The sequence below is a fragment of the Buceros rhinoceros genome, unplaced genomic scaffold (assembly GCF_000710305.1).
Source record: "Buceros rhinoceros silvestris isolate BGI_N320 unplaced genomic scaffold, ASM71030v1 scaffold26536, whole genome shotgun sequence".
Taxonomy (NCBI): Eukaryota; Metazoa; Chordata; class Aves; order Bucerotiformes; family Bucerotidae; genus Buceros; species Buceros rhinoceros.
Genome location: NW_010416472.1, coordinates 41007 through 58049, shown reverse-complemented (window position 1 = coordinate 58049; position 17043 = coordinate 41007). Strand labels below are relative to the sequence as shown.

General features: G+C 38.2%; 1 protein-coding gene across 1 annotated transcript in view; it reads right to left on the bottom strand.

The window, feature by feature from the left end:
• LOC104494908 (rab proteins geranylgeranyltransferase component A 2-like) overlaps positions 1 to 17043 on the bottom strand; it is a gene marked incomplete at its 5' end in the record, with an annotated part of 48952 nt that overhangs the window by 3479 nt on the left and 28430 nt on the right. The window contains 6 exons of the mRNA XM_010137807.1: positions 1297 to 1463; positions 4789 to 4881; positions 7997 to 8093; positions 8999 to 9062; positions 9686 to 9790; positions 15155 to 15232. Of these exons, the coding sequence (XP_010136109.1) occupies positions 1297 to 1463; positions 4789 to 4881; positions 7997 to 8093; positions 8999 to 9062; positions 9686 to 9790; positions 15155 to 15232 (604 nt within the window). The remainder of the gene's footprint in view (positions 1 to 1296; positions 1464 to 4788; positions 4882 to 7996; positions 8094 to 8998; positions 9063 to 9685; positions 9791 to 15154; positions 15233 to 17043) is intronic.

Sequence of the window (17043 nt, the reverse complement as noted above, 5' to 3'; positions counted from 1 at the left end):
AAGTGAAACCATTCCTGCAGTTGAGTTTTGTTGAACAAGTCGTAATCTGCACATTTGTGTGACCTTACTGTCTTCTGCTCAGTAGCTCAACATCATCTTCTGCTCTGCATCCTGCAGATATTAATCTACTTTGATCCTTCCCACCTGAACTGTAGAGAAGCTTTTCTGATTTGTACTGCTTCTCTACTACCGTACCTCCTCTTTGACCTTACAGGAGAAATACTACTTATTTGGGGAGTTATCATCTACATTTCTGAATTATTTGACACTTTGTCCTTTCTGCAATATTAGAGTAAGTTACCCTCCAGGACTCCTGTTCTTGGCAGGCCCCGGCTGCCCCGTGCCCGGGTCTGTGATGTCTGGAGGTAGAGCAGTGACTCTTTCACGGGCATCCCCTTGCCGTGGGGAAGGAGCTTGCGTGCCCTTGTGAGGTTGAGAGCTGTGCTGGTGGTGGCATGTGCCTCCGGTGGGGTCTCCCAAGCCAGACAGGTCTTGGCTGCAGGGTCAGACAAAGTGTGTCCACGGGCAGGATGGGCTCACTAGCCTTCGGGCAACCATCCTAGGAGAAGGACAATTCTGACCCCAAACCCGGGCAGATGGAGCTCGTTTAGCCTTGTAAGGCTCCATCTAAGAGAAGGATACTCTAACCAAACCTACGACCCGAGGACTTCGCTGTCACCGTCCAAGCTTGCTAGGCCCTGGCAGATGAACCTCAGGTGTAAAGGGTGGAGCCAGTTCCGTGCACGCTGCGCCTCACCTAAAAAATCCACCGCGCAGCCCCGAAGGGTGCACTCATCGCTTGCAGTGAGCGTGGGAAAAGCCCTTCCCAGATCTTTGTTTCTGAAGCCCAGCCATGATTAGAGTAAGTAACCATTCTACCACGAGCATCATCTTCAGGCACTGATGCCTTCTAGGTTCCTTTTACCTGCTCAGATTAACTATCTGCTACTCCTAAAGCTACACTATCAACTGACCTTGTCTCAAGTTCCTCCATTCTCAATCCCATGGACAGAAGCGTTGTGAAGTTTTATAGCTGTACTAGTACTAATTTCTTAGCATAACGCAGAATAACCCAGAACAAAAGTAGACTGGACTGGACTTCCTTAGGTCTTTAGAATTTAAGTTGATCTGCCCAACCTGTTTGACAGCACAGTCATTTTTTTTTTGTATGAAGCGTTGTGAAGTTTTATAGCTGTACTAGTACTAATTTCTTAGCATAACGCAGAATAACCCAGAACAAAAGTAGACTGGACTGGACTTCCTTAGGTCTTTAGAATTTAAGTTGATCTGCCCAACCTGTTTGACAGCACAGTCATTTCCTAAAGCAGGGTCTGGTCCGGAACAGACATAAACATTTGGGGGTAAGCCATTGTATGAATTTCTCTCAATTCTTGAAGAATCTCTCATGTTGAAGTAGACTGCCCAGAGGACTCTAGGTTTATCCAGTTCTTCATTTTCAGTCTCTGAAAAGAAAAAAAAAAGTGTTTCCACTAATCAATGTTCACATGTAATAAGGGAAATACATAATCTAGCATACTAAAAGTCAACTTATGAACATGGAATTACTGTAATAAGGGGGGGTGTATCCCTTAAAAAGTCAATTAAATTTACTCTCCATTCTTTTCCAAGATCATCTCTGTCATCATACTTTTCCTTTACAACCACAGGTATGTGAACTCATTCTGTACAGACTACGCCACACAAGAACCAATTATCACCCAAAAGCATACTGCCAAGAAGCTTGGTCTAAATTTAACCCCTTTCCACTTCATATTATCTAGTTTACTCTGGATAAACTCCATGAGCATACGACAGTCTAAACAAGTCCTCCACGGGCTGTGCCAGTTTGAAGTGATTGTGTTCCATACACAGAGACATTCTTGATGTGTACTTCCCCCCCCATTTAATAGTTTATCTTTCTGTGGGACCTGTTCTCCTAACAGACATTTGTGTGCTTTATAACTGTCTTCAGGCTAATCTAAAGACACTAACTAATGCTCATGGTTTAAAGAAAAGAAATTTTAAAGAAAAATCCACGAAGAACACCTCCCACCCAGTTAACAGCAGATGAAGAATTACCAAACCTCAGCAGTACTGTGTTTGAGGTGTGTGATATGCAGTCTGTAGAATCTCCAAACTGTGAAAATACTGCTAAATGAAAATAAATGATTAATTTATATTTATCTATGCTTACTGAGGACCTGTATGGCACTGCAATACTCATTACGAATTCAAAATGATCACAAACTACATCTTGCTTGTTCCTCATCTCTACCTATAACCCCTCTGCTCATGGTCAGAAACACCTCTGGCAAGATGAAGGTCATTTTTTTAACGGTGCAGAATGCAACGGAGGAATACACAACATGGAATCTTTGCTTAATAGATACTATTTGTCTGGCGTATTTGCTGCCCCCTTTTTGGTATTTTACCTCCTCTAAAATAAATGAAGCTTGTAAAAGACCTTGCGAGATTTACTCCTTCCCAGGGAAGAAACTCTGAGATAACAACAGCATTCAAACAGTATTTTAAAGCAGTTGAATTAGGAAAAAAGAGATAAATCTACACTACTCCTTCAGTATCTTTTTATAACTGTCAAATATTTTTTTAAAAATAGGTGCTAACCATACTGAATAGTTTGAAATATAAATTAAATCCATCAGCCTGTGAAAGTCTGAGCCTTAATACAGGGCAAGATGCTCTTTAATATATTTAAAAGTTCACATTGCTCATAAAAGTTACTTCTTCCTCATTTAGGCAGGAAAATGAATGGAGTCCTCTTCTCCAGGTGACTTTGCCTCTTTGACCTGCCATGGCCCAGTGCTCACTTTATCTGGTGATTCATTTTCAATAACTCCAACAGTATTTGTTCTGACATTTTAATTAAAATACGACCACTACCTCATCCTGATGATAAAAAGGCCTATGTGTCAGTGAAAACTAGCTTTTCAGTGCCTCAGTGCACCTGAGGACCCCTGTGATCATAGAGTTTCTACAGAAGAATTTCAGTCAGGTTCTAAACAATATATCATTTCAAAACTGGATCACTTTAAACATTAAGATTAATGCTAACCCCCCCAACTGATTAGGAGACACTAAACTGCAAGCTCATCTTTCCTTCACCAGTTGAGCCTTTGAAACATACGGCGCTGTCTGGGAGATTTAAGATATACGTTAAATATTCAAAGTTGGGACTTAGTGGGCTTTAAATTAACAAATATCAACATGAAGAGTGTTTGCAGTTCTCCAGTCTAATACAGTTTTCTATTTACAAACCCTAGCTGTTCTCTACAGCTCCTGTGCTACAAACCTAGTAAAAAATCTACATCTTTGGGACAAGACAGCAAAGATGCCTTTCCTGTAAGCAAAAAAGAAAATCTGCATTATTTAATACTTGACTTTCTAGTAAAGTGCTTTGTTGTACAAAAAAAATGCAGTATTTGCTCCTTCATTAAAAGGTAAAGGAAAAAAGATGCGAAAACGGAGAAGAACACAGGAAAGCAAACTTGTTAAAAGCTGAACTCGACCCTTCAGGAAACACTGTTCTTGATTACAGAGAGGGAAAAAAAAAAAAAAAAAAAAAAAAAAAAAGACCGGCCACATAAAAGACTACCCCTTTTTTTTTTTTTTTCAGGGGAATGAATTCATGACATGCTTCATGACTGAAGCCTCACAGCAAATACAATAAACCAACAAATTACAATTATAAAATACTTCCACATCTCACTAACTTGCGTGTATATGAATATAAGGACTTCCAATGACAGCTGAGGATTGTTTCCTCACAGAACTATGATTTATTGTATTTCAGTATGAGCACACTATATTTAAAATGTTTTGCCAGGCTTAGAACACGGCAACATCATCTGTGTGCACACTACCTTCCTAAGAGCATCTACCAAAAGTATGATTAAATTCAAGATCTTGGGATTAAATTTCAAAGGCTTCTGTCCGTCTAGCTCCAAGTGTCTCAGGGACATTTTTTTCTTAGGCAACAACTGCTTTGTCAACAGCTGCTTTCCTCTGGGACTGTGAAGTTGTCCATCTCAAGGTCAAAGTTCTTGAAAGAAGCTGGCAAGGTTTCCTTGAATTTAGGTTCATCATTGCAAATGACTGCTAATCTCTCTTCCTGGCAACACTGCAGGGTGTAATATGCTTCCACTGCTTAAACCAGAATCCAGAGAATTTCAGCTAAAAAGAGCAAACGAGGAAGCCCCTGAAGAACACAACAGAAGGATGAGCAACAGACTTTGAATAAGAGAAGGCAAAAGAAAACTAAGAAGCTCATAGCATTGAGCACATCTGGCAGCTGGAGGAGAAAAGCAGATCACTAACATTTTGGGGGTTGGTAACTGTTGTTAGGGACACCCAAGTGATAGAAGTCACTAAACCCAGGATGGTGTAAAAAAACAGATACAAATATTTCACTTCACAACTGCACCTTTGAAAGACGTGCTGAGGGGCAAATGTGTTTCCATGAAAAATAATGTGTGACAAAAAAAAAAAGACCTAGACATGTATAGCCATGTCCTCATATCTTGAAGTTAAACTAGAGCTGAAGAAGACCTGGAACATTAGATCGCGAAATACAAGAAACTTGATGTCTGTCTAATCAATCTCGCTCTCAAAATAGATCACTTTACTTTGAAATGCTGATATCTACAGAGCAGCTCACCATATGGTGACTCTGATGACAGATTCCGATGTTCAGTAACAGATACTTTAGTTATAAGGATGAGTTATATTGTTGCAAAATAATCTCTTAATACTTCATTTCTTTATTTTTACCTTTTTCTGCATTTAGATTGAATAACTTCTGTACAACAGGCTCTAAATCTTCCCTAGCAGTTGCAGTTGATGGACAGGTTAAATGGACTAAATCTGTTAGGAGAGAACACAAGCTAATTACAATCACCAACACACAGATATCTAAAGACCATTTTCACTTTTTAAAAGGCACCGCAGGCTTTTAGAAAACACTGCTCTTCATTTAAATCCCTTCCTTTAACCCAGAGAAGTACCACGTTATGGAAATATAGTGTACAGACACCACACAGAAATTTTCTTCATACGTTTCATGATTCTCTCTCTCTTGCATACATGTTGGTGAGGTAAGTATAATTTAACAGCAGCAGTGCAGAGAGACTGTCGTTCTATGAACAGGTGTGTCTGCTGATACCAGGGACAGCAGCAGCAAGAATCTGGGTAACACGTTGAATTTGCCATGAATGACCTCTAGAAACCCTGAGAACATTCTGGTCGGTGTTGACAGTCCAACAGTTCCACAACGTACTAAACCCACTGCTTCCATTAGCACTCTCCTTTAAGGGCTACACCGGGACTGAGTGGGAATTGGGAAATTTGGCTACTCACAGGTTACGTCTGGCTGTATGGCAGTGAGTAGGAAGCTATCTTTCTCCCCAAAGTAAAACGTTTGAGCAAGACTTCCATTTCTACTACATTTCATACTACACAGCAAGGAGGAGGTGAAGGGAATAGGTGCCTGTTTTAAGTTACAGCTCAAGTTAACTATTTCTCTCGAGCCACCCGGAGAACAAAAAACACTGGGAACACAGTCATGTTTTGACAAACTAGAGAGAATCTAAAGCGCTGCCAAAGAGAACACTGTTCTGCGATCTAAGTTATGACATGTGCGCTCCCTTGGTACAACGTAACAAAAAAGCTCTACAACATTTATTATTCACCTTCTTACAGGATGGGAGAAACACCAGGTTTGTGTTTGGGTAAGGGTGGGATTAGGTCAGGTGGGCCAGTAAGGATTTCTGGTAATTTGCAGAACTAATTTCAAGTACACGGTTTCAAGAGGTGCTCTGTGCACATCAGAGACAAATCAGAGAGTGAAGAAATCTCTCACTGGAAAACAATGACATGAAAAGATTTTTGGACCACAAGAACGCATTTGTGGAACTGTATAATGAAACACAATTCACAAATTTTCAGCATGGGCAAATCACTAAATCCAATTTTGTATGTGAAAATTCACAGTTTTGCTTGAATAACGCAGATTTGATATGCAGATTTCTTGCTAATGTACCTGTTTTCATGAAAATGAAGTTGCTGAACAGATTCCTCACAGAACATACTATTCTTTTATTTCTTCTGTTTTGCAAACTTGCTGCTGACTCCTTAGAAAAGATAATCGCTTGATGCATCCCTTGACCTTCTTCCTGTTCCACTGTTCTCTACTCAGATACAGAACCAGTTACTCTGCTGCTTTATCCCACCTGATTTTACATCCATTCATTCAGATATTTAAAAGCCTCATTTGAAGCTTTATATAAAACCACCTTAACAGACTCACTTGCTTCTGGACAGTTGTCTGGACACTTCTCAGCAGAGAAGCATCTGCCAGAGAATCATGAAGAAGTTAAGCATATCTTTGTACGAGGTTCAATCTGATTCATTTTTTCTTCACTACTGTACATTTCTGATCAACTTAAGAGCAATGTACAGTGTTATTTTAAACCCACAGGCATTTTCTCTTTGCAGTCTGAGGTCTGGCTATATTTGTGTCATTATTTAGAAGTATGTTGTACATATCTCAGATTACTTCCTGGCCAAAGTTACGACCCAGAAAGTTTGACACTGACTCCAGGAGCAGTGATTTAACCCTTCATGCTGCTGTTCTTTCAGATTGCACACACAGCGATTATATTCAAACATTAATATTCATTTTTTATTTAACCAAAACCAAACCTTATATCTAAAAGGAGTATGTACTAAAAAACTAAAACAGGTGATGATGAAGAAAGTCTCCTTGTAACTTTAACTACAAGTTCACAAACCCAAACATTGTAATACAATCTAGTCTTTCCTCAAAAAAAAATAAAACCAACCAAAATCAAACCAGCTATAAATCACTGAAGTTCACATCATTTACTTTCTAGAAAGTCTTTTTTATTATCTTTAAGGTTATGGTTATGAGTCACAGTCATCAGTATATATTTTGATTATATTTGATTTACTCAGGTATAACTGCATTAGTTACAGTGGTTGCCAACATTTGTCTTCAAGTAATTCTTCTAGGAAGAAGAACGATGAGTTTAGTTCACGATTTCATCATTACAGTCTCAATTTTTAGGGCAAGTGAAGGAGTTTGGTTCCACTCAACTGGCAATACAGATTATGTGCCTGTCATTTATGCAGTGCGATCAAAGAGTAGATGTATTTGTATACTTATCTTAAATAATTGTTTGAAGGAGAAATCACTCAGGTTAAAACCCATTTAAGATAATGATGTAAAAGTTTTTTTAAAAAATTATGAAATATGTCCCATAACTAGAACTCAGCTATATCTAAACCAGAACTGTATTATTTCAATACATAAAGACAAATTTCATTAAGGAGTTTCTCTTCTGAAATGAGAAGAATTTATGGAGAAAAGTAAATAACAGAAACCTTAATTTTCCAGCACCACAGAAACTCTCGTGAAACTAATTATCTATAGCTACTTGAACATCAATCCTTTAGTTTCACCTCCTGCTACATATATTTAGAGAACTCTTAAATAAAGTTAATCAGCTATGTAAAGGATAAATATTAACAATATGCTTTATAGCACTAAGTTCTTTATTACAGGTTTGGGGTTTTTATTATTTGAATAGGAAATAAAACTTTGAATGACTTAATAATTTGTTACGTTCTTTTATATACAAAGAAGATCCATTTGGAAATAAAGAACAATATATTTATTACCACGAAAATCTCAGTAAGTCTTTAAATAAATAATTATCACATGTAAATTATAAAAAAAAAAAAAAGAGTAAGAAGCATCTTGCAGCGCGATTGCTAAGCCATACAAAACAGCCCACGACTGCTACAGAACGAAGACACCGGACCATTTCTCTTGTCCTCAGGTAACATCCTGGTCCTCACGCAGCACAGGAATGACGCCCACGCATTTTACATTTTTGTTTCAGAGTTGATAGGGTCAAAGGGAAAACTATAGTTCAGACTACATATATCTCGTACTTACAAGTGTCCTTCATGCACGTCATGGTTGAGGAACACAACTCGATGACGCAAACTGCTGGTTTTGCTGGGTCCACTGGAGGCACTGTCAAAACAGAAACCTACCAGGCACAAAGAACTTCTGTTAAAGCAGAGTCATAACATGGAGGATAAGACAACCAACACACTTCTGGGAAAAGGTGAAAAATAACTGCAGACAGTCACACAGTTTTGTTTTCCAGTTCATTAGCAACAATTTGTGCAATGAATCCTGCAGAATTTGAGCATTCAAGAACTTCTATGCGAGCCAGCAACGCCACCTGCACTAGGAATGTCTGCAGCAGTGGAACAGAGAGGAACCCTCGTATCACAGCCCCTTCCAAAAGGATGACAGTGTAGAAACTGCTGACAAGAAACTGCAAAATTGTGTTTGAACACTGGGCAAAGCACTGGCAGGTGACAATGACCGCAGTACTTTGATGGAGGACTGCTGGTAGCAGTGCTAAGGAAGCACAGCCTGCTCTGTCATATATGCTCTTATTTCGTAGATCCTACTCAACCTGTCAGAATACAGGCAGCCTACAGAAACAACACTGAATAGAGTAATACTCTTTAAAATTAAAGTCTGCAAAGACCAACGAAGCAGAAGTATTTAAAGAAGGCTCTGAAACTGTGCAGTAAGAACTTCAAACAGTAAAGGTGAATGTTAAAAAAAACCAAAAGAACTTTGAACAAAGTTTAGGCAAAATAAAGGGTAACAGTTTATTAAAAAGCAAGCCAGAGGTACTACCATAAAGAGAGCAGCATAGACACTGCGTTACCTAACACTGTGAACCAAACCAGGAGACCCCAGTCACTGAACTAAAACAATGCCTAAGAGTTTTACGGGGACTCGCCAATTACAATCAGCAGTAGAGAGAGCTGAATACAAAGCTGAAGTCAAGAGAAACAAAAGCATGAATTCCTACCAACAACCAAATATTCATACATACAAGTCATAAGGGGGTGATAGAAAATTGATATATACCTGCTGCTCTGAGTCTGTGTTTAGGACAGACTGATCTGTAATGAGCACTGCTCTGGAGATCTGCCTACAATTAAATAAAACAATTACGGAATTTCACAAAAACGGCAATTAGGACTCATAGTTTTAGCAATACCAATCTAAACACAGTACTGTGGGAAGGCTAGTTAACCATGTAACCTTTATAAACACGATTGTTAGTGGGACATTTTGCCTGTTGCTGAAACAGGAACCCATCTGGAACACAAATGTAGTATTTTCAATGACCAAAATAGATGATGAATAAATGAGGCAGTGCTGTTATATAAAATATCTTGAATATCCTTCTGATTTGTAAAAAATGAACAATGAAAATCAGAGAAGCGATGACTCCTAATACTCTTCTAAACCTGAACAAATTTAAGCAAGAACAGGCACCTCCATCTTCCACACACTTTTTAACAAATATGAAATACGTAATGCACTTGGAGCTATCGGATTGGAAAAGGGGAATATGAGTTAGAGGACCATTTAAGAAAACCTAGAGACAGAAAGTATACAGTATGCCTCAAGTATGTAGAAGAGAAAAGTCTATGCACAGAACTAAGCTGTACTGCAAAGATAGGGCAGGAGACAATAATCACTTAACTGGCAGAGCACTTTGTACACTTACTTAAAGACAGTTACCATGTTCACTGTTTCACTACCTACTTGTAACACGCATCTTTGCATGTGCTCTCAGAAAGGTAACTATCTTCCACAATAAAATACTTAGCACTTATTCTTTGTCCAAAATGATCCACAATAGCTTTGCATCTGTTAAAAACAAAATCAAACCAAAATAAGAAATACAGGTATATGGTAACAAAAGCGTTAGCAAAAGTTAGGTACACATTTCTTCAACATGGGAACCCCTAAAACAATTCAACTGAAATTGATAACTAAATCCCAGACTTACACATTCTACCTGATATATACCATTTTTACATGCAATGTCACTCTAAATAATAGTATCAGAACAGTAATAAATTGGCCACTTCATAAGGAAAACTAACTAAAAGCTTGTAACACTGGATTTTGACTGTACATGAAAACGACATATGTTTCTTACCTTGTGATACATGGAAAAATACTGAGAGTTATTTTGTAGGTGCTACCTTACTGCAATGTTTTTTTCCCCTATCAGTAACATTAAACTCGTCTTTGGTAATTTCAACAATACTATTTGACAAATTAAATGGCAAATTAACTTAAGAGACATAGGGAAAAATCCCTGAGAAATGTGGGCACCAGATTGCTCCAAAGAGCTTCCCGAGCTTCTGTATTTTTGAATAAATACACTATTTATCTCTAAGTTACACATGAAGGATTAAGTCACATTGCTTTAAGAGCAACACGAACATTGATAGATACTCTTTGTTGTTGAATAAATAGAAATCCTACCCCAAGCCTCTCTGCAGCAAAATGAGAATAATTGAAAAGTTGAGACACTGCTACCAAAATTGTCAAGAGTCAAGTGTAACAGAACAGACTAACGCTATTATAAATGACACAGAAATGCAAGGCACAGGAAAGAAACAACCCAGAGAGCTTAAGCGAGAACAGGATAGAAATCTCAGACTTTCATGGGGAAAAATCCCTATGAAGAAACAATCTTCATATTTATATATGACAGCTATGAAACTAAATCATATATATGAGACAAAAAGGATGCTGCACACAGATACTCACTAAACCCACCCTCTACTGCCGATTCCTGCACGCCATGATCCGTACGCTATTTAATGGAACGTATTTTCCTCAGACGGAGCCATTGTTAACGTTTTTAGAAATCCCTACAGGTTTAAAGAGTTCTCGGCCCAGTTAATGCTTTTTAAAATATGTTTTATCACAGTACAACATTATTCCTATCTCAGAAAATATCTGACAGGCAAGTTATGCCTTAGGAATAAACAGCATTTCTGTAAGTTCCAGTTATTCGTTAGCTTCCTGATCAAAATGATCTGTAAAAGTGAAGGTGAGAAGGAAATGCAGAAGTAACAGCAATCAGCTGCCACTGGCTTTAGTAACCAGTTGCTTCTGTAGCCTGAAATGGGAATTGAAAAGGACGCACAAACCCTTACGTACAGTTGTAAGATGTTTATGACAACTAAGCACGTTTTTATAGCATTAGCTTCTACTGGCGATTTCTCAGGAATCTGGGTGCATATGTACACCTACAGCCAAATTCGACAGCTAACCTGAACTCTGGAATTCAGAGCAGTCTAGCGGCACCAGCACTGTTTAACTTTAAACACGCAGCATTCTTCTCCATTTCAATCACATTCTAGTCAACCCATGTTTCACTTGCAACTTCAAGAAGTTTTTTCTGAACGTTAACCTAACTGATTAAATTTTCAAGCACTCATTTGAATACTGCAAATAAACAAGGAAGTCAAGCTGCTACAGTTCATTTCTAATTATAACCTTTCTTATTGTTTATGAAACAATTTCCCCTGCCACCCCCTCAACATTATCAAAGGGGAAAGGTTGATTAAATGTCATGTTGCATCACTCAAAGCCAGCAAAAGCAACTACACACTTTTTATTTTCCTGCTAAGAGTCATTTCCTCTCCCTCGCCCAGGAGTAGCTAGTGGGTTCTATGCTTCAGAAGATTTTAAACAGAGAAAGTGATACTGCTTTTAATTTCAGTCTCCACTTTACTTCAAAGGGTGATGCCGAGAAAATTTCTTTTCAAGTACTGCTTCCAAATACGGAAACCACTTATGCACTGACATTATCAGGTCTCTGTCATCTGATATGTGTTGGGACAATGAATCATACAGAACCCTCCATTGACCTTCTTTCAATGTGTCTAGATAAAGGGATGAAAATGAGAATCCATCTCCTTGCAGTGCCACGAGTTATAAATGTACTTTATAGGGCTCATTATCCAAACTAATGGACTAAGGGCGACATCCTTGAAATGGACTTACCAGCACTGACAAAGCCAGTATGCGATATTTCAAGGAAGATATGTAAATTACTGTGTTTGCTATATCCTTTTATTACAGATGTATAAATTTCCATTCATCATGTCTCTTCAATTTTTGAGACAGAATTATGTAATTGGAAACACTTAAAGTGGAAGCAACGTAACTTTCTTAGCGTTACTTTTGATGCAATCCTTGTAATTTAAAATGCTTGCATACATTCAGTGTGCTTTTTCTTCAAACTAAGGATTATGAAGCGTTTTTTATTTTCTCACAGAGCCTCAGAGTTCTATCAAGACCGTAGGACGTTCTGTGGGTGTATTAAACCAGCAGACCTAATCTGATACAATACGTAAAAGAGAGAAATTTCCACGTGGGTTACCTAAACCTTAAAATAGGTATGTCTAAAAGTTCCTACACTTTCACACTGTCTTCCCTGAATCTTCTCTTCATAAACTATATAAATGACTGCAGTAAAATGATAAAAATAATTGTATAGTTGAGGATGAAATCTACTGCTCTCTGTATATACAGTTATGGGTAGTAAAAAACTGAAAAGGCAATTTAACTAGATATTGAGTGGGCTCATACTTCTTGCGCTGCAGAGAACGTTAGCCAAGTCTAGAAAGGAGTTGAAGTAACTTTGGTGATATTTAGGGACTTCAAATTAAACTCTAAACTATCAACAAAAAAAATCAGAGAAGAAAAATCAAGGCTGCATCTGTAAGTATAGATTTTCTTTACACGTACTAAAGCTAGAATATTAAAAATAAGTGAAAAAATAACTGCAGTAAGATGTTCATGAAGTCTGGAAGCCTACAGAAGATGCTTATAAAATGATAATGAATATTGCACAATTTGACCAGATTTCTACTGTTGTGAGTTGAACCTATTTGTAACCGAGGTAAACTGCCTCTGAATCTCCAGAGGCAGCTGTACTGCCACCGAGATATGGATTTGCCTACTACCAATTACTATTAATGGCCTGTTGACTCAAAAGCTCAGTAACTCATAAATACCCTCATTAACAATTTGATAGCTGATTTTTATTAGGCAAAACACTGAAGCCCAAAGACAAGAGGAAATTAGAGCTGGTGCAAGGAGGGAATACTGAGTAAGGAGAGAGGTAACAGGAAGAAAGAAAAAGAAGGGGAAAAGATACAGTGATGATCTTAGCAACAAACTGGAGAGCTTGCCAAGTTACACTCTAAGAAAAAGACTCAGCCAGTAAAAGCAGTATTGCATTCAGGTGAGAGAAAAGAAAACCAAGAGAAAATAATATAACTGAATAAAAACACAGCCCTGAGCCAAAGGAGCTCAGCTATTTGCGTGATATTTTTGCTACAGTGAAGACAATGTTTGAGACTTTAAAAAATTATTAGGGAAAAAAAGAATGTTACATGATTCTTCTTTCATTGTTGAAAGTACTTTTTAAAAAATCTAGGCTGCATTACTTTCATAATCTCAAAAAAGTCTGACACTTCTATAGGTATTTTTTTAGTTTACTTTTATTCTGATGTAGAAAAGCTACTTGGTAAAATACCTGCTTTGAAACTACAGAAGACCTAAAGAGAAACAACGGGAAGCAGGCAGGAGGCTCCAAGGAAAACGTAGGTGATCAGACTTGGAGGCTGGGTGTGTTGTGCTGCTTCATATTCAGCATCAGGTAACAGCACTATTAAAAGGCCAATGTTTTTTGAATAATGAAGGTCTGCTAAAGTCTTTTAATATTTCAGTAATCCTGCACCTTGAAAATTTATCCCTCAGTTTTAAGCGAAAATGGCTTAAGTGAACTGCTAAAGCAGCCTAACAGCCTAAAAAAGACACCTGAAAGCCATCTGGAACCCCGAGGAACTTACTGCATTCAAAACATAAAAGCAGGTTAAAGGAAAAGCAGCATTCCACCTTATTTATATACATATAACCTTAACAAAGAAAACATTCATTTCAAAGGTCTTCAGAATGTGCAAAGACAGCTGTAAACTGGGGCAACCTGCACCACCAACCGGTTAAGATCTCCACAGAGCAGTGGTTGGACGTTGCTAACAACTATACCCTTTGTCCCTCTGAAAAAGCAAGTTAATGTTTAAATAAAACATTTTTGCAAAATCAAGCTGCCTACAGTAGAAGTTCAAATATCACTATTAAAATAAACTACAGAGTTTACAAAAGGGGTGTAATTTCATCTGCATTATGAATCACGCACTTAAAACAATGACACACATCATCAAATACTGTCACATTTGCATCTCAAAGTCTGAAACTCTGCAATAAGCTTCAGAACCTTCAGGAACTGACAGAAAGATGAAATCTGTTGTTTATAGGATTTCAGGGAAAACAGGCACTACCTGACCACGTCCTGGCAAACCTGGCTACAAGTGCCTCACTGAAGAGTCAAATGTGCAGCGCGACTGGGAAGTAAACACATTGCACTGGCCATCTAACTACAGACTGTCCTACTCAAAGGTAACTACGTATTTTCTAGCTTAGTTTTCTACAGAACATTTTAAACTCTTCCATGACAGAAACTAAGCTGGAAATGGACTCTGAAGAGAGCCGAAGTCTGCAGTTTGATTAGTAACTGACAGCACGTGTGTAACAGAAACCATGACTATTTACAGAGGAGTGAAAAATACCACTATGGAAAAAACTATGGGTTGGTTTTTCTTAGCTCAACTTTGAACCTGCCTACAGGCCTGAAACTCTTGTAAAAGAATTTATCCTAGGATAAGAGGACAGAGTAGTTTATGACAACAATCTACCTAAAAACTCATTAAAGTCTTTTCTCTTGGAGTGACATGCATTATCAGCAAAGATTAATCTGATGAGTCTTTAGGTGAGCTCCATTTTTAAAAATGCAATAACAGAGGGCTTTGTTGTCATCTGATGAAAATCAATTAGAGTAGGTAAGGCCACAAGGAAAACTAACATCACTCATCACCAGCCCCCCGGCAGCTGAAATGATTTGTCTTCCAAGCTTGGGTGATCAGGAGCTGTAGTAATATCACAAGGAAATTAATTTAGTTTCTATATTCTAGACCCACTTTCTGTGTTCTGGAGGACCTATACACAAATTACTTTTAATCAAGGTTGATGTGTTATTAATACCAAGGAGGATCTTTGAAGAATCATTTTTTTAAAACTGACTTAATACATTTTTCATCTGTATTTTGTATATAAACAGAAGGTTACTTATATTGCCCTTACCGTCCAGATTCTCTCTCCACTACAAGGCACTGCACAGAATGGCGAAGACAATAGATACCTCCAAATACAGCACACAACCTGCAAACATCAGGAGAAAACAAGGTTACTCCTATCACAACTAATTGTAATCAATGTGAGTGTGTGTCATAAGCAAAGTACCATGCACGTTTTAGTGCATTTTTAATGACATGTCTTAATCAGACAATCAAAACCCCATGGAAATAAAGCATGTCCTGCAGTTTTTGTAGAGGATATGTTGTTAACTTGGTTTTGTATCAGCATTTCTCATCGTTCTCTGAATTGTTACATTAGCTTAAGCACTTGTTCCCTGTTACCACCTCCCGTTGTTCGGGATGGAAAAGCACCTACTTAGCAAAGCTGCAGAGTAGCCACTGACAGCCTGACCAGGCCACACTGCACAGGGCGAGGAGTAAGAACGTCAGGACAGCCGACAACCATACAAACCCCCTACTCGGATTCGACGAGTGAGACAGAAGTTATTTCTCTACTTCTTTACAAAACGTGCCGTGGGAACTTCTTTGACTACAAGGAGCTCAAATTGTGTGGGCATTGACAAGCGCCCCAATAGAATGAAGACTTCCTGCAACCTTACAACCGCTCACAAACAGTGATCCCTCTGGGTTCTGCCTACGTTATGATACAGTTGCTTAAGATATTCTGTGCATGGACTACAATAAATAAACTTCCTAAATCACAAAGGGACCCAGCTTCACAGGTCACTTTCTGAAAAGCTAAAGTAGCAGTTTTCCACTTACAAACGCCAGTACCTAAACACAAAATTACGCTGCCCAAGCATTAGGTCAGTATCGCAACTCATCTCTTAGTAACCTCTAAGGAGATTTGGAATTTAAAGAAACTAAATTAAGACATTTCAATACGCGGGGCTCCACATGAAGTCAGCCCACTGCAAAATGTCATCACTAGCCAGGCTGTTTCATCACCCCCCTGTATGTATCGCTGACTAAAACTCCACCAAATGAACCTGTCCTAGGTGCAAAGTCTGAAATTGCTCTCCTCTAAAGCTACACAAGAATAGTTCAGCCAGTCTGGTGATGAACGGGGTCCAGGTTAATGCCCACATCCTCCCTTTGATGAGACACTGGTGAATTAATACACAAACCCAGAAAGTTTAGTTTCTGCAAGTGATGCCTATACTCTGAACCCAGAGGAGCACTGAAGCGACTGTGATAGCACTAGTTTTAACTTTTCTTTAATTCTAGCTCCCAAAAGATTTTAATATAAGCCTATGTTCTTCAAAATGCTGTCAAGCAAGTATAAACAACCAATATTCTTTTTGATATGTATTTTAAAAAGACTCTGAACATTCTGTGAGAGCACTATAATGCAGAGAAATCTGTGATCTTACAGAAAGTGCATGTACGTTAGAGATTCTCAAGGACAAAGCTTCCTGATGAGCTGTGAATTAAGATAAACTTCAGTTTTTTGTTTACAGTGCATTATTTCAGGGGCATTCTTATTATAAGAGTAATACAACATGCAGAGGATGAAATTCTCTAGGGCTTGGTGTGACAAAAGGTAAACCAGTAAGGACATTTAAAAAAATAGATTTCAAATTACTTTAAAAAAGAAAGAATGTCCCTCTTTAAACTTTCTGGTCAGCACAGCAGTTATTTAGTGAAAAATGTGAAGAACAAAGATGGAGGAGACATGTCTGATCCCTTACGATACAACTTCAGGTCTGGACTGTTTGCAAAGTCTGATCTATCTTGGGAATCTTTAACATATTTCTTTTTTTAGTTACTCACTTCCAAATCTCCTGTGGTTAATTCAGATCAGTTATCACTGCCCGCTTCTCATGCAGGACGAACAACTCATCTGCATACTGACATACGCTGCATATCCTTTCC